The 26,588-nt window shown below is 40.9% G+C and overlaps 1 protein-coding gene across 2 annotated transcripts in view; it reads left to right on the top strand.

Moving 5' to 3' along the window:
• COG5 (component of oligomeric golgi complex 5) overlaps positions 1-26,588 on the top strand; it is a 244,561-nt gene that overhangs the window by 140,087 nt on the left and 77,886 nt on the right. For both annotated transcript variants that reach the window (XM_018569023.1, XM_018569022.1), the window contains exons 8-10: positions 10,076-10,241; positions 18,299-18,411; positions 19,879-19,956. In XM_018569023.1, the coding sequence (XP_018424525.1) occupies positions 10,076-10,241; positions 18,299-18,411; positions 19,879-19,956 (357 nt within the window). The remainder of the gene's footprint in view (positions 1-10,075; positions 10,242-18,298; positions 18,412-19,878; positions 19,957-26,588) is intronic.

The following is a 26,588-nucleotide window of genomic DNA, read 5'->3' as shown; positions in this document are numbered from 1 at the left end:
CTACAATTCCAAGCTTCATTTATTGCTTTGGCCATCACTGGCATATTTTTAAGTACTTGCACTTACCCCTGAGCAGCATTTTCTTACCTTTTTTGTATTTGGAGACTGTTTTCACTATCAAAATTAAATATCTTGTAACTACATGGGTTTGTTTATTCACTACATGGGTTTGTTTATTCAAACAGGATTTTTTTCAAATTAACCCTTGCAGTGGGGCTACCCCCATGAGGGGGGTCTAAGGACCCATGATATCATTGCGTCTACTGCAGGTCTATTAGATGTGAGGGTGCCTACGGACATACTACAGCCAGAGTGGAAGGGAAGAGCACTGACTACCACAGGACTGAGGATCAGGTGAGTATACCTTTATTTTTGCCCCTAGACCAAAACGGGTACTTGTAATGTGGGGTCAATTTGAGAAAACCCAGTTCTTCTTTAAAGCCCCTTTCAGACGTGCAGGTCTGATCAGGTCCGTCTGTCAGTTTTTTCGTTATTTTTGATCGGAAGCCCAATGTTAATGTGCATCCCCTTACTTCTGATTATCCCTGACTCCATCCAGTTCTAGAGAACCAAACGGAACAGAGTTCCATTTTCGCAAATCTGATCCTGATAGATCGAGAGTAATCTGATGTAAACGGATGTGTGCGCATTTATCCAATTCCCCATTTTCCCCCATTGTAAGATGGAGGGAAAAACTGAAGAACACATATATATATCGCAATGGAGACAGGGGACTAATATGGAAGATTTGGATCAAATTTGGTCAACCGCACAACAAAAATAAAAATGTGGTTCTTGCCCATGAAGCCCCTTCCACTCTAAGTGGAGTGGCTCTCTTAAATGTAGAGTTACTAGCACTGTAATCAATCTGGCTGATTTGTAGCCTGCGATCACTTGGTCATTCCTAGGTGTTCTACTATTGTATGCACCTACCTGTAGTGGAGTGTGACCCTGCCCCAGAGTGGGGAAGCCAATAGGGGAACATTAGGAGGGTCTATGCCTGACCAGCCAATCACTAGGAGTTTCATGGCCAGTGGTGCATGCTGGGGAAGTGCATTATTTGCCATGTGCTGAAGGCAGTCTACCCCCTGGGCCTAGCCTGGGGGGTGGGATGTACAAGGCTGGAGAAGCTGACTAGGCCTTAAGCCTGCAAGAGGCCAGATGTGGGGTCTGGAACTATCTGGGTAGGAATACTTATTTGACTGCTGAAGGTGCTGCATTGACATGGACTTCAAGAACAATTCTGGTGTCTCTCCCAGGGAAGATCTCAAGTACATGCTCTGAAACAATCCTGCACTGTGGAAGCTGGAAGGGATTGGTGAGTCTGGAGTTTATTTTTGCCTTGGGTGTCTGTGACCCTATACCCTCCCTCCCAGTTTTGGCTGTTCTACATTAAAGTATTGAAAAAGCACTTAAAATGACTGGCACCCAATCCATTGTTTTCATCCCACAACCCGGCTAAGGATCCACCATTGAGAGTGAAATGTTAGCTCTTCCTGCTTCTGGGGTACCTCACATGCCTTTGGGGGTCAGTGGGGCACTGCCCTCATAATAAAAATTACTCCACATGTGGTATCTTACCCAGATTTTGTTGTAATTGCATAGTAATCTACTTTTGGTCCTTTCATTAATTGTTAGAATTGTAGGAAATATCCAAAGCCACCATATGTTCCATACCCTCCTTACTCTCAGGCTTTTGTCAGAGATATTAATGGAAACATAATTTTGCAGCTGTTGAATCAGTAACTGCTAAACAATGACAACAACCCACTACTTCTCTGTCTGTTCATATACGGTAGTAGAAATACATTTAAGCATTGGATGCAAACTGTGTAATGGGGCTAGAGATTTCAACCCACCAATTGTGGATTGTTTGCTTACGTGTAATTCATTTGTTTTCTTTGCAGTGTGTTACCTTCAACATGTCAAATAAATCGTGTCTGCGATAGTGATCAGATTCTATTTTTTTTTTTTTTCATAAAATGTTAGTGTGACAAGCATGGCACAGACCCTGTGGAAAATACACACCTGCCTTTAGACACCAGGGTGGAATGAGAAATGTATTCGTGTGGATTAGTAATTAAATATAGTTTGAGACCAGTAAAATAAATCTGAATCCCATTGACCCAGAAAATCACTCCTTAGTTTAGTGCTTAACAGATTAATGGAATACCAGATGTACAAACTTTTGCAAATAGCATGCTACGTACAAAGTGTCTGGCCTAGAACATGAAATGTATTTAAATCTTTATTAAAAATCTAATCCATTGTGCTTTACAACTTGTGCAGAAACCCTAGAATTACCCAAACTTTTTACAGCAGCCTGAATCTGCAGCGTGCCTATGGTGTGTGAAAAGGTGACATTTTTATGTCCAACACATTCTAAATGTACCAACAGTAATTGTACTTTTGGCAGCTGTCTTACTAAGAATCACTCCCAACTGTTTCAGTGTTTGATAAATGCTTAGAGATGCTGGAGGATAAGTATGAATTTTTTTTTCAGTACTTTTTTTTTGGGGTGGGGGGGGGGATATAAATGTAAAAGAGACCAGTTTGGCGTAACTAATCTTACAAGTGTTTGTTGGACTTTTGAGTATCGGTGTATAGTTTTTAATCGTGTATACATGGAGGCAGCTATATTTGCTCATTTCATAAGCAGGCAGGCCATGTTTCCTACTAAGTGCTTTACTGCTGCTTCTCACAATGTAGATCTATAGGTCTCTTAACTCAATAAAAACAATGCATACCCTTGCATGGCTGATATCTTATTTCAACAGTTAAGTATGATGGCCGAGTTATTGAAGTGAAATGCATATCTCCTTCTAGTGGCTACTCTACAGACTCTATAAACAAAACAAAACTCTACGCAAGAAGCTAATAAACAGTTAACATGCAAAAATGACACTACAATAATCATTCAGTTTACTTGTAGACTCCCATGCTCAGACCTCTACACTTGAATTCCCAATGACAGAAGATCATCTCTGGAGAAAAAGTCTATGTGAAAAATCCATATGGATTAGGGCTTTATACAGTTGTGTTCAAAGGTTTGCATACCCTGACAGAAATCTTGAAATGTTGGCATTGATGTTGAAAACATGACTGATCATTCCAAAAAACTGTCTTTTATTTAAGGATAGTGATCATATGAAGCCATTTATTATCACAAAGTTGTTTGGCTCTTTTATTTAAATCGTATAATAGAAATCACAAATGGCCCTGATCAAAAGTTTACATTCCCTGGAATGTTTGGCCTTGTTACAGAAACACAAGTTGACACACACCAGTTCAAATGACAATTAAAGGTTAATTTCCCACATCTGTGGCTTTTTATTTTGCAATTAGTGTCTGTGTACAAATTGTCAATGAGTGTGTTAGCTCTCACATGGATGCACTGAACAGGCTAGATACTGAGCCATTGGGAGCAGTAAAGAACTGTCAAAAGACCTGTGTAACAAGGTCATGGAACTTTATAAAAATGGAAAAAGATATCCAAAGCCTTGAAAATGCCAGTCAGTACATTTTAATCACTAATTAGGAAGTGGAAGATTCTGGGTTTTCTCTTGATACCAAGCCAAGGTCAGGTAGACCAAGAAAGATTGCAGCCACAACTGCCAGAAGAATTGTTTGGGATACAAAGAAAAACCCACAAATAACCTCAGGAGAAATTCGGGGCTGCTCTGGAAAAAGATGGTGTGGTTGTTTCAAGGAGCACAATACAACGGTGCGTGAACAAAAATTGCCAGAAAGAAGCCTTTTACTGTGCCAATGCCACAAAAAAGCCTTGTTACAATATGCCCGACAACACCTTGACACTTATCACAGCTTTTGGCACACTGTAATTTGGAGTGATGAGACCAAAATAGAGCTTTATGGACACAGCCATAAGCGTTATGTTTGGAGAGGGGTCAACAAGGCCTATAGCAACAAGAATACCATCCCTACTGTGAAGCATGATGTTTTGGGGGTGACAGCTCTAAAGGCATGGACAATCTTGTGAGAATTGATGGCAAGATGAATGCAGCATTTTATCAGAAAATATTGGCAGACAATTTGCATTCTTCTTCACAAAAGCTGTGCATGGGACACTCTTGGACTTTCCAGCACGACAATGACCCTAAGCAGAAGGACAAGTTGATTCTCCAGTGGTTACAGCAGGAAAAATGTGAAGATTCTGGAGTGGCCATCACAGTCTCCTGACCTTAATATCATCTAGCCACTCTGGGGTGATCTCAAACGTGCAGTTCATGCAAGATGGCCATAGACTTTTCATGACCTAGGGGCATTTTGCCAAGCCAAATGGGCAGTTATACCACCGTCAAGAATTACAAAAGACTGCCCGCTGTCATTGATGCTAAAGGGGGCAAGGCACAGTCATAAGAACGAAGGGTATGCAGACTTTTGAACAGGGGTCATTTCATTTTGTTATTTGTTGCCATGTTTTGTTTTATGATTGTGCCATTCTGTTATGACCTACAGTTGAATATGAATCCCATAAGAAATAATAGAATTGTGTTTTGCCTGCTCACTCACGTTTTCTTTAAAAAAAATGGTACATACTGTATATTACCAATTCTCCAAGGGTGTGCACACTTTTGAACACAACTGTGTAGCATGATATCAGAAGGGTAGCCCTTTGTTATCCGACATTTCTTGTTTTTCTAATGTAGACCTTCATCAGAATAACAGTCAAGGCTAAATGATTTTTATAAAAACAAGGCCTAAAGGTATTGAAAATCCAAAAAGGCTTTGGGATAGCAGGTACCTTTTCTGTAATGTTAAAATACAAGTATAATTGGTTTTGATTAATTTTATTTAAAACTGACCTCCATTCACTTAAAAAAAAAAAAAAAACCATGAAGGCAACCACTGCAGTTAATATGTCATCAAATAATATGTGTATATTTAAAAGAAACTAGCATAGGTACCTGCATTTGACATGGCATCAGCCTCTTGCAATGTTTGCAAAGTTTAGACTGGGAGAGCAAGAAGAGGCACAAGGAGTCAAACAGTTGTGCATCAGTGCTTATGTGCTAACAAGGAACATGCTGACAGGAGAAGGGAGCAAAGTGACATGAATCAGCTCAATTTGTTGCTCCTCACACGTTCTTTCGTCACAGACTGGGAGCAGGGACAATAATAATTTGTATTAATTTAACTGCAAAAGAAAAAAGTTAGATCTCCTGGCCAGTTCTGCTAGTAGGGCTGTATAAATCTCAGACATGAATAGATTCATTTGTTTGCCTGTAGATCAGTTGTAAAGTATATAACAAAAATGTTTACAAAATTTGCAGTGATTACAGAACAGTTTTGTTTGTTTTTCTGCTGTTTATGTCTCATTTCCCTTCACTGGCTGTCCTGAAAACACAAAAGGAAGTGATTATGAAATCTTGGAAGAGTTCTCCTCCATTGCTGTTCTAATGACAGCTGTACATTTTTGATTTCCCATGACTTTCTGTTCTGGTGACCATTGTCAGAAGTCACATTGGGAGGGTGAATCCTCCCATTGGGGACTCAGACATCCATACAAACCTGAAAAGAGTTTTAACCCTTCACACTCTATTTTAAATATTAAGCAAACCAACAACATGACTTTAGAAAATACTTTTTTTTAAATGTATAAATTGGTAAACTTAGTTTTTGTTTTGGTCATTGAGGGACAAAGGTTTCAGAGACAATTGAGTTATACTACCACCTACCAAAGGATTTGGGCACTGATAAACAAAAATCAGTCACCAGCTGGTATAACCCCTCCCACTCCCAGCATGCTTTAATTTTTCTTTTTTTTGCTAGTAGATGGACAAAAGCTTAACCATTTTTACTAGCCATTTTTCCTTTTTCAATCAACATTTCCCTAAAATCTGCTTGAGCATATCTGTATATGCAGCTTTCCAGATCGGAGAATCCTCAGCAATAGTTTTTGAGGCCGTACCCATATCCTGCTGGACTACTCTATTGTGGGACTAATCTGGACACTGGCTTCAGCATTGTGGGTCTTACCTGTCTGATGTCTCAATGGTCCAAATAGTTACCTGACTATTTGGACCATAGGGGACCTTTTATAATCCCAATTTTCTCTTGTTTTATGTGCAAAGAGTTAATGCTGGATAACTGGGCGATGAGGCACCTAGATAGGGGAATGTTGTGCACAAGCACCCTGTGCTCCTGTTCCTGCCAATTCAGCATGAGGTAACATCTTGCACTACTTCTCCTACTTGCAGGTGACACATCTGATTCACTTCAGAGAGCCAAGTGAAGGAGAGGGCTCTCTGAAGTTAGCCGTTCAATCTAAGCTAGCGCTTGCATTGAATGGCTAGCTTCAGGGCTTGTTCACACCAAATGCAGACCAGATCTGCATTAGCTTCTGCACACGCAGTGCAGTGGATTGTGCCACGTTTTTGATGCGTTCCGTGCCGTTTTTGGTTAAAAAAAAGTTATTTTAAAATGGGCTTTTAGTGCGTTGCAGGGCGTTTGCATGCGTTTTTGATGCGTTCCGGAGCAGGTAAAATAGGGATTGCTACAGTTTTTTTTACATGCTCTGGAACTGAACGCTGCGGTGTGAACTAGAGCCCAAAATACCATTGGAATACATTGGACGCAGTTTTGATCCGTTCTGTAACTGCTCTGCTCCTGGAACGTGCTCGGTGTGAACTAGGCCTCAGAGAGCCCTCTGCTTCACTGGGCTCTCAAGTTAATCTCTGGACAAGCCCTCTGTGGGCAGAGCTGTCAGTGTCTTATTTTGAGTACAGCAAGCTACAGATGCTGCACACTCTGTCAGGGAAGCACAGTAGCAATCTAACAGAAGACAAAGTCTGCTTTTCTCTGCCACATCTGAACATTGCAGTTACTTTTCTGAGCACAGGAGCAGGCTGAAAAACACTTTTGTTTTTGGCCAGACTGCAGCACGGACAGGGACATCGTTTTCCAGAGGGAAAAGTGGCAGCTGGACTTATGTTGTTGTAAGAGTTTGTTTTGTGTTTTCTCAGTGCACAAGATTGGAGAACATTGACTGGGCTGCCCACAGTTGTATTTTGAATCTAGCAGGAAGTACTTACTGTGTATAGAAAGACACATAGGGAACCCCTTTGACTCCTCCCACGTGCTAGTGCAGATGGAAGGGAGCTCTGTGATGAAGTTACAGGGAATAAAACTTGGATTATCTTGGTAAAGAAACAGTGTATGTGTATGTATTTTGTCATGTTTTTAAGGTGTTGGAGAAGGAGATTTAATTTTTATTTTTATTTCTGTTTTGCCTAGAGTTTAATTTTAAGGATAAAGTTCTCAACCTCAATTTACTTGGGGGCCATTGGACACATTCTCTTCTCCCATGGGGGCTGCTTGCTGAATTTCATAAAATTGCATACTTCAAATTTAATTATTTCATACTTCTATATACCGTACCAGTGTTAATGTCTGTGTGTGTTTATAATGTCAGTATATGTGTTTGTGATGGTTTCTTTGTATGCAATGTCAGTATGTTGTGTGTGTATTGTTAGGATTTCGGTGAGTGATGTCGGTATGTGTGTTAATGTCTCTGTGTGTCATATTAGTATGTATATGTGTGCAATGTCAATATGTGTGTGTTTTTTTTTCCCCGCAGGTCTTAATTTTATCATAGAGGACCAACAGACTCGCATATTCACTCACACACAGTAATACACACACAGACAAATACACCCCCACACATAGAAATATGCACACACTAATACACCCATATCCAGAAATACACACACTAATACACGCACACTATAAGACTCCATTCACACCTGTAAGTTTAGGTGCGATTAGGGTTTCCTGCATCAGGAACTTGCAATTTCCTGCAGCAGGAATCTGCCGTTTACATGCAGCAGCTGTCACCCATTCAAGTTAATGATCAAGTGACAGCCACTGCATGTAAACGCCGGCACAGCGCATGTTACCGTATGTGATATGATTACATGTGGTTATTTATCAATCGCTATCCCCGCACACATGGATCTAGGGAGAGTGATTTTTTTCCAACCGCATGTAATCGTATCGTATGTAATTTCCATCATTTGCCATCTGCTTCCTTTTCGTGGCCATATTAGATCCAGACTTAACCACATTTTTTACAAAAAAGCCTCCTAGATGCTGGACAGTCTTCTATTGATATAGATATGGAGGAGATCATAACAAATGTTTGCTTCAGACATAGGCGGATCCCTAGGCCAGATATTCCTCTCAGACTGTTCTGATTTTTTATTTTAGTGATGGGGGATAAATTGGCAAGAATAGGTGGATAGATATGTTCTGTTGTACAGAACTATTATATATTGTGTGTATGGCCTCTAGTGATCCCCTCCTACTACTTGATTATGCTAATGTGGAAGAAACTGTAATGCAATTGTATGTTATACTGATTGTGCATCATGTGCTATTTCATTGTTTTATTGTACTTTGGAAAATTAATAAAATACTCTGAAAGATAAAAAAGCCTCCTATATTCCGCACTCTCTCTGCTGGTGGTCTGTCATTAGGGGTTTAGGTACCCTTCTTTGTATTGCGGTCCATCTATGCAGCGAAAATGGTATATTCTGTCCAAGCAGTTTATCAAGCCGCTTATTTCTCCTCCACATCGTCTCTTACTCCCACTCTACTTACCTCTCAGCTGCTGCTGTAGACAGGCCGTTTGTCTAGGAGCCATTCAGCTCTGCTCCTTAGAATTCTCTGAGCTTCGAGTCCCGTGCCGCAAGCCCTCTCTCAATCAATCAGGACTCGTCATCCTCCCTCTTATCGCTGCATCATCGCGCTGACTTCCCCTCTCCCGGGTTAGCTCTCAGCATGCACGTCCACCCGTGGCCGCCTTGCCCAGTTCTTGCATCACGCATTATTACATGCAGTGTTCCGGCGTTTACATGCAGTGGCTGTCACCTGATCATTAACTTGAATGGGTGACAGCTGCTGCATGTAAATGGGAGATTAGGGATTCCTGTTGCAGGATAACAAACCCTAATCACCCCTAAGTTTACAGGTGTGAACGGGGCCTAATACACACACGCACAGAGAAATACAACCCCTTTCGGCCGGTGATCAGTGAAGGCTGTCAGAGCACCAGCCAAAAGGAACTTAGTGGCGGCACTGCCCGGAGCAGCTATGCGTGTAGCTACTCCCACAAGTCAGGTACGCGGTCTGTGACTGCGTGCCAGACTTAACAGCCGGCTGCGTGCCACATGGTACCGGTTTGCTGGCCGGTACTTTCAGACCCCTGCTCTAACAGATCTGTAAGTGCTTATTGCTTTTTTCAGCATTAGGCTACTGCCTCCCAGTCCACCACCTGGTATTTTGTTTATACTGTATTCTCTTTACCAGGTAGATGTTCAAGCCTAATCTGATGCCAGCTTTGTGTGTAAGATCCCTTAGGTGGGTATTTGAGCAGCAGGCAACGCTAAGTTTTGTTGTTGTTATGGGCCTGTTAGTGTTTTATTGCTGTTGCCCACACCATATTTAGAATGGTTTTGGGCATCCTAATTGTCCAACTGTGAACCCTGTGGACATCAATAAATGAAAAAGAGAATTGGATTTTTGTACATACCATAAAATCCATTTCTTGAAGTTCAATAAATGCAAAAATGCAATTTTTTATATTTTTATTTATTTATATGAAATTAGAATTTGAACAAATCAAAATCATGGTGCACAAATAACACTTATAAATCTATGCATTGTCTTTACATGAGATTCACACAACTTTTACCCCAAATTCCCTTTTTTAGGATTCAATGTAGATCTTCCATCTGAATGTCTGGTGAGAGTTGTGTAAAAGTTATAATAGACTGCTTAGGTTGCAAAGCTTATTGGACTTTCCAAACAGATATAGTAAAGAGTCCTTACGCTATTGTGTCTAGAGAAGGCTCTTCAGTTATACTCTTTATGATATAATATGAATGTATTTAATCCATTTATCGAGACTTCAAATGAAGAATTTAAATTGTGCAGCAAGATTTCTTTACAATGATTGTACACGGAGATGCAAGGCGAACCGAGATTTTGATTCTCTTATGCTAAATAAAACACTTTCGGTAAACTAACATACTCGTTTTACTTCCTTTTTTAGAATCCAACACAAGTCGGAACAGCACTTCAAGTGTTCTACAACCTGGGAGCTCTAAAAGGTGTCATTACCAGTGTAGTGGATGGTTATTGTTCAGCATTAGATGAGAATATCAACAATGCTTTGGATATCAAAGTTCTAACACAGTCATCACAAGCTGTCCAAAGAGGTGGGAATAACATTTCTGTATTCTAATGGCAAGCATTTCATTTCAGCATTGTTACCAGCTGTGAAGAATTGTTTGTTCTTTATGTATGCTTTCCTATCTTTGCATAGTTTTCTTTTTATGCTGTATCATTTTCCTTTTTATCTCGTCCTTTTTATGTTTCCTTTTTATGTCTCATCGCAACATCTGGGGATAGAACTTTTCAAAGATCTGCATAATAAAAATGTAATTTTCTTATGTTCTACATAAATGTACCTGCGCCTTGCAATCTAGAAAAAGTAGTTACAAAATAAAAAATCTGTATATCTATCTGTAGTAGTTCATGTATATGCATTCCTGTTTTGTAATTTTACATGCCTTTATTTATGTTTATTCTATATTTACATGCAGGTCAAGCTGTCTAGTAAAGGGGACAATGACAGGGATTCGGACAAACTATAAAACTGCCAGCAGTTCGTTTGACAATTACCTTGTATTTAAAAGGGTTAAAAAACACATATTAAATAAATATTGGAAAACAATACATGTTGGAGATACTGAAGGGCCTCTAGCAGTGTTATAGTTTGTTCACATTTGCTGGAAAGTGTTGTCTCCATGTATAATAGGACAGAACTATAAAGAAAGTCATGTGAAATAAATAGGGCTGGTAATGATTAAAATTTTCATGTTCGATTAATCAAAATTTTTTAAAATCGATTAATCGATTAATTTCTATTAATTATAACGCACATACAGATCCAACTACATTGGCCTATACACATACAGCATAGCAATGAAGTAATAAAATGAACTAGAATCACAATAATTAATCTCACGTGCCCCACTCAATATGGCCGCCGCTTGAGTGGGCACAGTTATTAATCTCACGTGCCCCACTCAATATGGCCGCCGCTTGAGTGGGGTAACTCAGAATAATAACGTGCTGGATTAGTGTGATCCTAGTTCATTTTATTAATTGCTGTGCTGTATGTGTATAGGCCAATGCTTTGGCTGGCGCTCGTGCAGTAAGTTTCTTGGCAAAACTCACCGGCCCAAGTGGCTCCATCGACGTCACCGCACTCCTCCCCCTTCCCTTAGCCGTCACGGACATCGACGTCACCGGACTCCTCCCCCCATCCCTTCGTTAGCCGACGGAGCCACTTGGGGAAGGGGGGGAGGAGTCCGGTGACGTCGATGTCCGTGAGGTCACCGGATGGCCGACGGGACTTTCGGAAGCCGGCGGAGAGGTGAGTGTTTTCATTAGCGATCAAAATAATTTTAATTGATCAAAAAGTTTAACGATTAATCGAGAAATGAATCTTTAATTTCCACAGCCCTAAATTATAGTATTAAAAAAATACTCTAAGAAAATGTAGCAATGTGTCTACTTGTCAGCCTAAGGCTAACAAGTAGACACATTGCACGACACCTGGGACGCGCGGCCCCGTGTGCTAGTTCACACAGCGATTGCCGCACGGCTCCATTGATTTCAATGGGGTGACATCTGCACGGCAATCGCTAAAAAAAGGTACAGGTACCTTTTTTTGCGACACATGACTCGCTGCTTTTTTAGCTGCGGAATCGCGGTGGGAAACTGCGCGATCCTCCTGGCGCGACTGGGGTGCCATTATAAAATAATGGCACCCACAGCGCGATCGGTTCACACATTGGCGACTCCCAACCGTGTCGCAATTGTGCAGAAAACCGTACGAATTGAGGTCAGGAGTCGCCTAGGTGTGAACCTAGCCGAAGTAAAAACAGTAGGGCTGGTAATGATTAAAATTTTCGTGTTCGATTAATCGAAATTTTTTTAGATCGATTAATTTTGATTAATTATAACGCACATACAGATCCAACTACATTGGCCTATACACATACAGCACAGCAATGAAGTAATAAAATGAACTAGGATCACACTAATCAAGCACGTTATTATTCTCACGTGCCCCACTCAATATGGTCGCCGCTTGAGTGGGGCAACTCAGAATAATAACGTGCTGGATTAGTGTGATCCTAGTTCATTTTATTACTTCATTGCTGTGCTGTATGTGTATAGGCCAATGCCTTGGCTGGCGCTCATGCAGAAAGCTTCAAAAACATTTTTAATCGATCAAAAAGATTAACGATTAATCAAGAAATTAATCGTTAATTTGCACAGCCCTAGAAATAAACAAAAATAAGCATACTGTCATTCTTCACACAAGGTTCACGCAACTTTCAGCCAATATTAAATAAATGAATATACTGAAATAACATTATTATATGCATGAACCACATGCAGTTATAATTTGTTTTTCTACAGTAATGGCCCTTTAACAATATTCGTTATAGACATGACATGTCTTTAAAAAAAATAGTTAACATGACCTGGCCTAACATGTCTTCTGATCGACTTCTGCAGAGTGTTTTGGATTCTAGGCCCAGGCTATTTATGGTGCCTTGATGTAGGTTTAGGTTTAACCATTCCCCTCTCAGTGATGAGCGTTCTCTATCATTCAGCTATCAAATGCCAGAGCTTCTACTGTCCATGGAAATTCTGTCATCCAAAGCAGAATAGCAGAGGGTTGCACTTGTTAAAGTTAGGGGCAGTGCAGAGCCTCAACTGCCCACTGAGCCACTTAAGATTAAATGGCAGAGGGAGTATCTCAGCATAGGTAGGAGCAGGCATGCATTTGTGTAGCATTTTGGAATGATCTGGAATGTAAAGTTTAGATTTTGCATTGTATTGGATAGAGCATTGTGCACTTGAATGTATTGTTGCTTTGTTTGCACATCACATTATGCTGCTTTTGTTTCTCTGTACACATCAAACACAAGCCATTTTTCCTGAAATCAATCTGCTGTTCACTTTGGTTTGAGTTTGATGTTCTTTTAAATTGAAGGAGAATTATGAGGCAAGTGAAAAACATGCATCCCCATAACTCAAGCCGTCCTGTGACAATGAAGCCGTCACAGGTTGGCTCTACTGATCGGGAAGTCCGGGAGCACATACCGCTGATTGCTGTCTTCCTGGTCCTCTCCGTGCAGAGAGCGGTGACTGTCAGTCACGGCTCCCCACAGGAATGCCCCCCTCTCCAATCCTCCAGCGCGGGCACAGCCGGCTCTGCCTTTAGAGTGGCAGAGCCAGCAGGGTGGATATCGACCGTATTGTCTGGATCCATCCCAGCTGCGGGGCACCTCTGCGCTCTCAGCATATAGCGGGAAATAGCTTTCTATTCTAAGGTCACATAAGCAAACACCCAGGTCCGAGTATATAGTGATGTTGTTTTCACCTATAGCAGCCGCCTTTCCCTTAAGGCTAGTGTGCCTGCCGGTACTCAGATGCCCCCAGGACTTGGACTATATACTCTTGCCGTGGATGTCACTACAGACCCGCAGAGTAAACGTAGCATAGGGCAGTGGAAGGTGAGAGCTAAAGTGGAATCCAAGAACAAAGCGAACGGCCAGGGCCAGCAGCGGACATGGAGTATTCGGTAAACGTAGCGCGAGGACAAGGCGGGTAGCAAACAAGGAGTATCCATTCAACGTAGCAAGAGGTCAGGACAGGAAGCAGACAATCGAGAATCCGAGAAACGTAGCCGAGGTCAATTCCAGAAACAAAACAAAAGAGCGCACTTGTTCAACCAGGAGAGGCTATCACAAGCGCTGAGGTACAAGCTGATGATGTTTAAATAGGACGCCTCCAAGTACACGGGCCAATCCCAGCTGAGGGCGTGAGGCAGAAGCAGACTGCACAGCAGAGAGGTAAATCTGCAGCCTGCACACAAGCTGAAACACATCGGGGCCAGATTAATTAACCCACAGCTGAGGGCTAGAGCTGCAGGTAGTGACACAGACAGATCAACTATATAGTCTGCCAGACGGCTATATGCTGAGTTTTGGGTCACCGGAGGACATTAGTATATGTCCTCTTTGACCCTAAAGAGAACTATGGCCATCTATTCATGTAATTCTTTTAAAATAACTTACTTATATGCTGTTGTACAGTTCTGAGTCTCAACAGCTGTTATTACAATACTAACTTACAATAGCTATGTGCCTTTTATTTAAGCTTGGGGTCGGCAACCTCTGGTACACATGCCCAGGTAGGCATGCAATGCTTCTGCACTGGAACGCAATGGCCTGCTTGCTGATATAGACAACTGTAATAAACCACCTCTGAGGGGTTTTTCAGCAGTAAGAAGAAGCTTGGTGGTTTTCTAAAGAAATAAAACTTAAGGTTTGTTATAACCTTAAAGAGACAGGTTCTCTTTAATGTGACATTAGGGGTCTATTAGATCCATCGCGCTTGAATAGCTTCAGCCGGGCAATGACAGCTGCTGGTGGCAAGATTCCGTAGCCCACAGCTGAATGTAAACACAGCAGGCAGTGGGGTGCAATAGCCAGCCTTCTATTGGCTATATTAAACTGCAATAGTTGTTGACAACAATTCTCATGATCAATTATTATCATTGATAAGTTGGCTGAAGCCCTAAATTCATCACTTTCAGCTGATCACATGACTCCTGTAAGTGTGGTTTGACCTGCCTTAACTCAAACATAAAAAGTAATCGATTATTGAAAAAGTTGACAACTTTTTCAATAATCGATTATAATCGATTATGTCGATTAGTTGTTGCAGCCCTAAGTAACTGGTTACTAAAAAAAGAGTTCTGTGTATTCTGTGACATAGTCAGTATCGGCAGTAGTGCAGCCATAAGCTTACTACCAGCTTACATTAGAGCAGTGGTTCTGAACCTGTGTAACCTCAGAACCCAAATTTGCCCTTGGTCATTAAGTTGTGACCCAAGTTGCACTGCACTACGGTACAGGGTGTTTCCGGAGCGGGCAATCAAACTGTGGGTGGAAGGTGCGTTTGGGGTGCCATTCAAATGAATGGCAGCACAACTCCCGCTCCAGAATGCATGGTAGGCTGAGGAACCTCGCCTAGAAAAGTAGAAGGCATCTAGTGACCCACTGAACACGTCACGACCCACCAGTTGAGAACCAAGGCATTAGAGTGTATTGGAATCAGCTGCATTATGTCAAGTATACCAACACAACATTGTTTATTTAGAATTATGATCATCATTGTTATTACTATACTTCAGAATAAGTACTGTATATGTATGTAAAAACCAATCCTTTAAATAAGACTTATTTATATTTACATTGTCCCATAACAAAATCCAAAAGCACTTTTGGAAGAATAACAATCTTCTGTGAAAACACTTACTGTTATTGCATTCTGAGGTGTAGAAAAATGTAAATATGCAGTATTCCTATGTGGCTTCTCCTCCTCCTCCATAACGTCACTGCAATCAGGTCTGAGTTATACAAAAGTGGATAAAACTCTGCAATAGTTATATCATTCACCACATTTGTTATAATACATATGGCCTGAGAACTCATGAAGAGTGACATAGACACCCAATAAAAAGCAGGGGTTAGGAGTGGAAGCTTATACTCCTCCATTAGGAAAAATAAAACTGTCTTCCATTTTGAAGTTGTTTTGAAAAATAACACTTCATCAATGTGTGAAAACTCCACACAACACATTCACTGGCCTCATAAAAGATACTGAAAAGCAGCTACTGTTCAAATTTTGCAGGGCACTTTTAGCTGCCACATTGCTGACTGCACACTACGATATATAAAGCATTTCTTAAATGGAAAATGTTTATAAATATGCCCCTCATTTGAAGTTTTCTGCTGTACATTCCATTAATATGTTTAGTCCATGATGAACAGAACATGCCATTAGTCATTAAATTAAAATTCTTAAAAATATGAAATTATTATTACAGATGTATTATTATTTTTACAGCAGTGTAACCAATATAATCTTGTGACTGTGGTTGCTGCCAAATTAATAATAATATATCATTTATATATATTTTTTTAAAATGTTGAATGCCCAAATGCACCCTCTCAATACATTATTTTTAATTTTTTGTTCTGTGCAGCATGTTCAAATCTTGCCTAGCTCAGAGCAGTAGTAAAGTATGGAAAATAAATCTAGAACATGCTTGTTGTTGTTTGCTGTGGAAGTGCATGTTCAAGCTGAAGAAAAACAGTCCCAAAGCATAATGCTGCCACTGCATTGCTTCACTGTGGGTATGGTTTTCATTTGGTGATGCGCAGTGTTGTTTTTGCACCAAACCTACTTTTTGGAATTATGGCCAGAAAGGTCTTGGTCTCATCAGACCATCACACATTTCCCCACGTGTCAGACTTGATGTAGATTTTTGCAAAATGTAGCCGGGCTTGAATGGTTTCCTTAGTAAGGAAAGGCTTCCGTCTTGCCACCCTACCCCACAACCCAGACATATGAAGAATATGGGAGATTGTTGTCGCATGTAGTACACAACCAGTACTTGCCAGACATTCCTGCAGTGCCTTTAATGTTGCTGTTGGCCGCTTGGTAGCTTCCCAAACCAGCTTTCTTCTTGTTTTTTCATCAATTTTGGAGGAACGTCCAGTTCTTGGTAATGTCACTGCTGTGCCATATTTTCTCCACTTGGTGATGACCATGACTGTGTTCCATGGTATATCTAATGCCTTGGAAACATTTTTTGTAGCCTTCTCCTGACTGATACCTTCCTACATTGAGGCCCTTTTGATGCTTTGAAAGCTATTTGTGGACTATGGCTTTTACTGTAAGAGGCAACTGAGTAAAGGTGCCCATACACTTTACAACCCCCGCAAGACTTTTGTCTTGCGAGGGTTGTAAAGTACTTAAAAAAACGTACGATCTGACCATCTTGGACAGGCAGATCGTACTTGCGATCATCGCAAGCCCGCCCCCCTGAGGGACGGGCTTTGCGATGACTGCAATGAGGGGCGGGCTTCCGATTACTGCAAACGGGCAGTATGCGCGTGCGCACACCAGCCTGTTCGGCAGTTGTCGAACAAGCAGGCCACTCACTCGCCGAGAATCTTACGATTCCAGGCGGATTTTCCAGCCTGCTTGTTCGACGGAAGACGTGCGACTGTACAGTAGAAACGGTCACACGCCTTCCATACACTGCACGACTCTCGTACGATCGCGGGATTTCCTGCGATTCTCGTACGAGAATTGTGCAGTGTATGAGCACCTTTAATGTCAGAAAAATCCGACTCGAACAGCTGAACTTTATATGGGCTTAATCAGAGTCATTTTAATTGATGCCAGTTGTGTACCGACTACTATTTACCATCAGTTTGAATGTGATTTGTTAATACTAAATACGGCCACATCCCTGATTTATAGGAGTGTGTGTTCACTTATGCAGCCACAATATTTATTTTATTTTTTGCCCACTGAACTAATTTTCAACAAGTTTCAGTTTGTTTTTTATTGAATTGTACAGATTATAGGTCCCATTAACGGTGGAAGAAATTCTGAAGTGATTTATCTACCGGGTTACTGACATTTTTAGGTGGTCAGCAATTACTGTTTTAACACCTCTCTCTGGGCAGGTTAATAACACCTCTTAGACTCCAGTTATGCAAATGCAATCAACAACTGGTTGTGACTAACAGATTATGTAGATTGGAGTGACATTCACCATATTTATTCCCAGATAATTTTTTGTACAAGTCATTCTGAATTGAGAAACTGGTTGGATGACCAACTTGAAACATCTTCAAGAAAAATACAGCAAGTCCAGTTGCCTTGAATTATTTTTTACAGTTATACCATGACTTGGAGGAATGAGAACCTTCACAGGCTTACTGGCTGCATATTTCTCCCAGTACAGGTTTCTTTAAAAGCAGTTAATATTCTCATACCAATAACACATGCTTATATTTTAATGACCATATAGGTAGAACCTGTATAACGTTTTTACACCTGTATAAGTAGCATGAGCTTATTGTAAGGTCTCCCTGTTTATCAACAAGCATACTGTTGACCCTAAATGTAGGGACTTTTTCTTTTTGTTCAAATGTTAAAATTATGACCCCCCACCCTCATAAAAGAAACACTAAATAAAAGGGCATCTGATTTTCCGTTTGATGTTTTACAGCTTGTTGTTTATTGTGTAACCTTACCCCCATTTCCAAAATATTTGCAACAAGTTTTCTGGCTAGAATACTAAATATAGCCATTTTGTTTATAGGTGCTCCAGGTCGTGCAGCTATGCCACAACCAGGAAACACAGCAGCATTTCGAGCTGCACTTTGGACGAATTTGGAGAAATTAATGGACCAAATCTATGCAGCCTGTGTCCAGGTAATGCTGGGGTTGATGTACAAAAACTGGAGGAAATGTGAATTGTACACATCATTATCAATTTATCAAAACTGGGGCAGAAAATATCTGGAGCAGCTGTGCATGGCAACCAATCAGCTTTCATTTTCAAATCTTAAGGGCCTGTTCACACGACGTCCATTTTGTGTGCTGACCGGCTCCGTACACTGCTGCACTCAAAATGCATCCCAATGTGTTTAATGGGCTCCAGTTCTCACGTGCGCAGTCCGTTCAGCTTACGACAGAAAAAATACTGCATGTCACATTTTGTCAGGTCAGGAAACGCAAACGCGTCCAACACGCGGCAAAAACGCATACAAAACGCACTGCACTGCAGCTAACATACTAACAGCCCCACTCCAGCAAACAATTTTTTTTTTTTACTTGAACGCATCAAAAACGTGGCAAAAGCGCACTGCATCAGTCTGCAGATCCGCACCTGATCAGGACCTGATATCATGTGAACAGGCCCTTACTGAACACACTGAAGAGAGAAGCTGATTGGTTACCATGCACAGCTGCTCAAGATTTTGTCTGCTCCAGATTTTGTCTGCTCCAGTTGTCTATAACAACTGATTAAATTCCTTTTTGTTACTTTGCTGGAGCAGGATAGAAAATCAAAAATCCCATATATGCACACACTACAAGATTGGAAGGATATCATCTATTTGAGCTCCCATTAAGTGCTCGCTTTTACATGGGGTGGAAGTTATGTTTTGACTTGTTTGAATTGTATTGGTTAGGATGTTCAATCATTTTTGGTATAGAGATGGTTAGTGCACATTTCTAAGAATATTTGAGGGGAAGTTATCAAAACTGGAGCAGAGAGAATGTGGAGCGGTTGCCTTGGGCATCTGCTCCAGATTCTGCCAGCTCCAGTTTTGATAAATTCCCCTCAATGTGCCTAGTTACTTTTGAAGCTATCATTTATTTACAGAACCTGGGTTCATAAGGAACACTTTTTAGGGTTTTCAAGTGCATTTATTTTATATATTAATATAATGGTGTGGCCCTACACTCCCTGATTCCTTCCTCCAACCATAAATCCTGGTGTGTTTGCTGGCATGCCACAAGTCCCTGCCAGGTATTTGGGACCTGGCAGAGACCTTTGGCATGTCTGTGCACATGCGTAATCTCACGTATGTATCTGCCAGTCCTGCGGCATGTCGGCACGCAGACATGCTGAAGGTTTGTGCCAGGTCCCAAATACATAGCAGAGATCTGCGGTATGTCTGTAAGTGCACAGGATCCCACAGCAAGCATACACGTGAATATCAGGAAGCCAACCTGAAGAGGGGTTTCAAGATGGCAGCGCATAGTTAACTTCGGCTGCAGGAAGACAACGCTGGACTCCAAGGACTAGGAAGTATGACAAATTATAGAGACTGTGAGTTAAGTTTTACCTAGGTAGGATAAAGTTTATCTTTAACCTATAAATATATTTCACAGGTGCAACATCTTCAGAAAGTTTTGACGAAGAAGAGAGACCCTGTGTCCCATGTTTGCTTTATTGATGAAATCGCAAAGGTATGTATTCCATAATCGATATTAAGCATGGGTATATCAATGCAATGCCTGCAAAATCCTTTTTCTTTTTTTCTCTCTCTTTTTAAGAGTCTTTTGACAGATTAACAGTTCAGACCTCTCTATGACTTGTGTATATACAGATACTAGGTATTAGAACTTCAGAGTATGCTGGAGGATTAGCTTTAGTAGAGAGTACTCTTCAACTATTTCATTTAAAACTTTTCACAGTACACTTGGATGAAAACATGCATCATAAGCAAGTAGGGGAATGATTAGCATATAATACATATTAGAAACAGCGTGTGTTGCAGTCTGCACATAAAGTGGTCTATAAGCAGAAGGAGAGTTGAAAATATGAAAAAAAAACCCAGTTCTGCTTGTACTTGTTGCTTCAAACATAAAAAAAAGTATTTAGATAATTTGGAGAGATGGTTTTGGTGAATTTACTTGTACAAACTCTGGTGCCTTACCATTTTTGTGACTAGTCTAAATATTTTAAGCACATGTGTACTTAAAACATAGAGGTATATGTAGCCTCTATATGTAGCCTGGCATTTCTGATCTCCACTAGAAAATACTTGTTGCTTAGCTGTGTCGGGTTTTAAAACGTTGTCACCATCCATGTGCATGTATGCAGCAGGTCAGAGTGAAATCAGATCCTAATGGATATGCCTGAGCTAATGATGAGAAAATGATTGAAACCATTGGATCAACATGGAAGTCAGGCAAATGGCTTTGAGTAAGCAGGGGTCTGACTCATGAAATGGTAAAATGATGCAGATGCAGGAAGCTGTAATGATAAGCCAGGCAGTAGCAGTGTGGTGTTACTGATTAGCAGACCTGTTTATGTCAAGACTAGTGACAGCGTAAGTAGTAACTTGATAATAAAATATATGTAACTTTTTTTTATTGATCTACCAGCAGGCTAAGATCTGTTGTGTTGAAAGTTTTTTTTTTTTCTTTAATGATCATGTAGTAAAACAGGTTTTTTGTACATTTCTTCAAGATCATTAAAGTATAACTATGAGGTGAGTGATTTACTGTCATCCTCATAGTTAGAGCCGACATGTGACATTGAAATGTCACACGTCGGCTCTATTGATCGCAAAGTGAGCGTACACATACCGTCGCTCGCTCACTTCCCGATCATCTCCCTGCAAAGAGTGCTGACCGGAGCTACGAACGGGGGAGGGCACAGCTAGCTCTGCCTCTAGATAGGCAGAGCCTGCTGTCAATCAGCCAGCTGGGTGGATCTCAACAGTATATAGCAATAGTTCGTTATATACTGAGCTTTGGGTCACGGGAGGAAATTAGTATATGTCTTCCCCTGACCCTAAAGAGAACTATGGGATAAAAATGTTTCCCCATAGTTCTCTTTTAAGGAACACTGGATCAGTAGAATCTGAAATTATTGGGTTATACTGCTGCCTTTGGAGGATTTGGACACTGGCAAACAAAAAAACAGCCAGCTTTTTTATAGTTTGGGCTTATATTTATGCACAATATGGATTGTGAGGACATATAATACTACACGTTTTTTACAAATACTGTTTTTCATGCATATAATGTTTTTTGATACACATTATTGAATTTTACTTGTTTATATGTGGAAGTTGCCATCCATCCTGATATTTTGTATCAGTACATTTGAAGTAATTATTCCGCAGGCAGGATCAGCATTCCCTTGGTTGAGTTTTGAGTTTTCAGATATTCCGTTTCACATATGGGTATTTCTTATTCTCATTAGGGGAGATAGCACGGTGTATTGCATTATAAGCTCATCTCTTTGAGCTGCAGGCTACCCCCAGTTATGTGAGCCTGTTGACGCTTTGTTTTGTTTTTTTAATTGAATAGGGGACACAGGTCCCACCCCTCTGTTTTTGTGATTTATTTCAAAGTACTGCTTTTGGAAAGCATGCTGGGAGTGGGAGGGGTTATACCTGGCTGGCTAACAGTTTTTGTTATTTTTTTTTGCCAGTGTTCAAATCCTTCTGTAGTTGTGTAGTTCTGTAATTGGCAGTATAACCTATTGATATCAGAATACCTACTGATTGTGTCCCTTAATAAACTTCAAGAAACACATTTTACAATAAGTACAAAAATCCTGTTTTTTTGTATATCATGCGTATATTTAAATGCCCTTGAAAAGGCAGGCCAGCATATTGTCTGTCAGTAGACACCAACCAATTAATAAAACCTTTAATCCATTCACCATTAAAGAGCTTCATACTTGGTGAACAAGGAAGATGAGGATCAAAATATAATCAGATTCAGTCTTATCCCCTCACTTCTAAGGATTAAATTAAACAGTACGCCATATAGTGTAAATCTTTTACTTCCTTTTAGCGGTTTAGGTCTACCCTATAAATTGCTTGATATAGTCATATTTCTGTGCCATTAACTGAAAACTTATTAAAACTTTTTTGTTCTGTTTTTCCAGTAAACTATTTACTATCTTTTGTTGCTATTGTAATTGATATCTTTAAAAGGTTGCTGTAAAGCATTACGTATGCATGTTGTACTTTGTAACACTACTTTTAGAAAGCCATTTTTAATTTTGTATCTAGAGAAGAGATGTGTAGAAAGACACAGAAAACAGAGTGATATTGTATGGCTGTTATTAGTAATTAGAGTCATTAGGCAGCTAAGAAGAATTCTTGTGGCAAATAAAGGTTTCTACTTGAAGGTGAGTAACCTGTCAAGAGGCTGAAATTGCTGCTATGCTAATTCTCACGATTGAGTACTTTGAGTCACTCACCTGAATCTAGTAAACAGATAAGGACACTTCTCTAAAGGTGCCCATACACTGCTCGATTCTCGTACGAGAATCGCGGTCGCACGTCTTTTGTCTAAGGAGCATGTTAGAAAACCAGCCGAGAATCGTACGATTTTCGGGAGACAAATGCCGAACGGGCCGGTGTGCGCACGCGCCCACTGCCCTTCAGCATTGCGGTCATCGGAAAGCCCGCCCCTCAGGGGGGCGGGCTTGCGATGATCGAGAGTGCGATCTGCCTGTCCAAGATGGGCAGATCGTACGTTTTTTTTAATCACTTTACAACCATCGCAAGACTAAGGTCTTGCGATGGTTGTACAGTGTATGGCCACCTTAACTTTCCTTTCTGCTTACCAGTCCTGGGTCATTAGTTCAGAGCATATGAAAGCCAGTAGGTCAGCGTTACTGCAAGGCAAGTAGCATTTTCAGATGGTGGGTTATAATGGCAGTCTAGGTAAAGTCTATTTGGTCTTGGTACAGTGCAGAGTTCAGATCACTGAAAGATTAAGCCCAATATGATGTTGCAGGAGTCACTGGCCCTCTTAATGTGAGTCTTATTAAAGTAGTATCAGACCCTCAAACTTGTTTTCAATAATGAATCCAGATCAAATAAATATATATTGCCCAGCAAATGATTTCTTTACATTTGTGCCCAAACACTTAGTCACCATGTTTCCAAACAGCTGGCTCCACCTTGCCATGCTCTGCTCGCCTGAACTTCCTGTCAAGTATAAGATTGCAAGGGAGAGAGCAGTATGGAGCAGCTGTCTATCTCCTTGCCTGGACAAGGAAGGAGGGAGGTGCAGGGGAGAGGCGTGTTAGTCAAGTACTTGACTAAATCAGTGATCTCACTCAACTCCAAATAGCCTAAAGCTGGCCATACACTTTACAACCATTGCACGACTCGAGTCGTGCGATGGTTGTAAAGTAATTAACTGCTCGTATGATCTGCCCATCTTCGACAGACGGATCATACTTGCGATCATCGAAAGCCCTCCCCGCTGAGGGACGGGCTTCCGATTACTCCAATGCCGGCATTTGTCTTCCGAGAACGCCACTAACCCTCTGACAATCGTACGATTCTAGGCGGATTTTCGAGCCTGGTCGGGAGACAAAAGACGTGCGACCGTATAGTAGAAAGGGTTGCACGCCTTCCATACACCTGCCAATTATTTACGATCGCGGGATTTCCCACGATTATCGCACGATAATCAGCAGGTGTATGGGCACCTTAAGACTATCAGTCAGAGGCAGCACACAGCAGATGTACAGCTATGAGGCTTTAGGCACAACAATGCCTGGGCACCCTCACATTCACTGCTATTTTCAGGAGGAATTCAGGTTTGTTGGACCTTTTCTTGTCTCTCTTTTAGTAACACTGTCTAATGATAGTGCTGTATCTTTAAGATTGTTACAATATGTCTGGCTGATAACTGTTTACAGGTTTAGGAATTGATAGTGTTGTCATGACTACAAGATTTACCCTTTAAACAAACCCACCAGCTCATGCTTTATAGTTAGTCATTTCATTTCTCATGAAACTCTGCTAAACTGGTGCTGGCAGTGATGGCGGGTTACTGAATGGCCTTAAAACATCCCAGCAGACCTGTAAACAGAATTTATTTATGCAATTTTTTTTCTCCTTACTAGCTGGCTCAAGATTATTTTTAATCACTTCCTGTTATACAGTTCGCTTGTCCCACCCTTTTTTATAAAATGTGCATGAACAGTAATATAGTATTTTGTTGTGGTCCTAAGGCCAAATCATACATTGGCATTAGAAGGCAGGGAAATAAATTCGTTTTTGTGTTTTTTTTCTGTGCTGTTGAGTTGTGGAAAGAATTATATTACATTAAATCTACAGCTAATACAAATGTAGAGAATCATAAATCCCAAACTAGAGCATGCCTAGAAATGAATTTGGTTATATTGTTGTCTACATGCTGTCTCATCTCAAAGCATGCATGCAGTTGTTATTTAGCAACCTGTAAGAATTACATAGCCAGTGTGTACCTGTTTAAAATACAGATGGCATTTTCTGGTTCTTATGCTTCTCTGCTGAGGCTGGATTCACACTGTTGTGGTGCATTAATGTTCATTGCCACGCATTAACATGTGTTGCATTTAGGCACCCCATTCATAATATGTGTGTTAAGGGCTTTCTGCCAGACTCAGAGATGGACACTGCTCTGGTGGTGTTCCCTGCTTGCCGGCCGCTGCGCCAGTTTGGGAAAGTGCTCTCACCCAAATCCAGCCAGCAAATCTATGGAAATACTGTAAAGGAAGCACATTATGAGCCCCTTTTCTTGTCACCGCAGATATTCGGGGGGAATGATGGCATGAGCTGCCGGAGCAGAGGGACCTGGAGATTGCGGTGCTTGTGAGATCTTGGGGATGAGAAGGGCAGGGAGGAATTTGGCAGGACAAATTTCTGTTCACATTCTATTAGCTTATTTTTCATAGGTCAGTGCTCCCCAATAAAGCGAAACAGGTAGGGATCACAGGATCACAGAAGGTTAAGAAAGAGAGGAAGATATATCACTACTGAAGGCAGAATCTCTAGTGGCAAAAGGGAAGTGGGGCTTCACTTTTATATGATAAAGGAAGGAAGGATAACTGAGCATTTACAAAGATACTGTAACACAGTTTAATTCTTTTTTTTTTTCCTGTTTATATGCCCACATTTCCCATGAAGCCTCACTCAGTCTGGAATTAATGCACATTTAAATGTTGACACTTATTTTTTGTAATAGTTGGTACCATTGGTTTACTATAACTAGTAAAGGTTTTACAGCCAGGCCGATATAATTTGGTTTGACACAACTCTGTGCTACAACACAAGGGGTTTATAGCACAGTTGTATTGTCACCATTTGTTTACTAACCATATAACATGTCTTAATCACAGAACTGAAAACAGCTTGATTATCTTGTTTCTATATATTGAATCTGTGACCCAGTCTGTGACAGTAGTAATGTCTGGATAATGTCAGGATAACTTATCTGCATACTTGTTCTGGGTCAGTGACTCAAGAATTACTTCAGCCAGTGAATCAATATTGCAACCAGACGAATAGCATTTTCAGTAGAAGAAATCGGCAATTACAGCTTATTGATTTTCCTCTGTACGCGTTTCCTTTGATGATACTTGTAGGATTGCATTGGTCTTTTCATTTTTTTTAATTGAATAGATTTGCAGTTTCCATACTCTCTTTCCCTTCAGAGTTGGTAAACATTTAAAAAAGCGTGAATGCTTTTCTTAAGAGACTATGTTACCTGCTCCATATTACCCCTCACCATCTCTTAGCCTATGTTTTCTAAAGATTCAGGGAATTCATTGTTATAGTTCTTTCTTTTGGATACTGCTAGGATTTTTTTCTGATCGCCCACGATGCAAATGCTGGTTGTTTTGTTTTTTCGCTCTGCAGTTTACAACCATGAATATTGCATGCTATCATTTGTATTAGCAAGGAACACAATTTATATTATATAATCATTGCAAATACTGTTGCGGTAATTCAAAGACCAACTCCACTAGTTTTTGTTAGAGTTTCTCTCCGAAGATTGTGAGGTGGGTGCAGATCTGCAGACGCGGTACGATGCGTGCAGCGCGTTCTGGACGCGTTCCAGTTCCTTTTTTTTGTGGAGTTGGGCTGTCAACTGTTAACTGTAGTGCAGTGCGTTTTCGGCCACGTTCTGGCCTGAACGCACTGCATCGCATTGCGGCCGGCTCAGTATTTCGTGGGGCCGGAGGGGGCCTAGCTGGCCATTGAAGTGAATGGCGCCGTAGCCACGCCCTCCGCCCGCAATGTGATCGTCCGCACGGGATCGCAGGGCACAATGTGCCTTGCGATCCCGTG

Source organism: Nanorana parkeri, unplaced genomic scaffold, assembly GCF_000935625.1.
Source record: "Nanorana parkeri isolate BGI_ZX_2015 unplaced genomic scaffold, ASM93562v1 scaffold1276, whole genome shotgun sequence".
NCBI classification, from domain to species: Eukaryota; Metazoa; Chordata; class Amphibia; order Anura; family Dicroglossidae; genus Nanorana; species Nanorana parkeri.
This window is presented reverse-complemented; position numbering and strand designations above follow the sequence as displayed.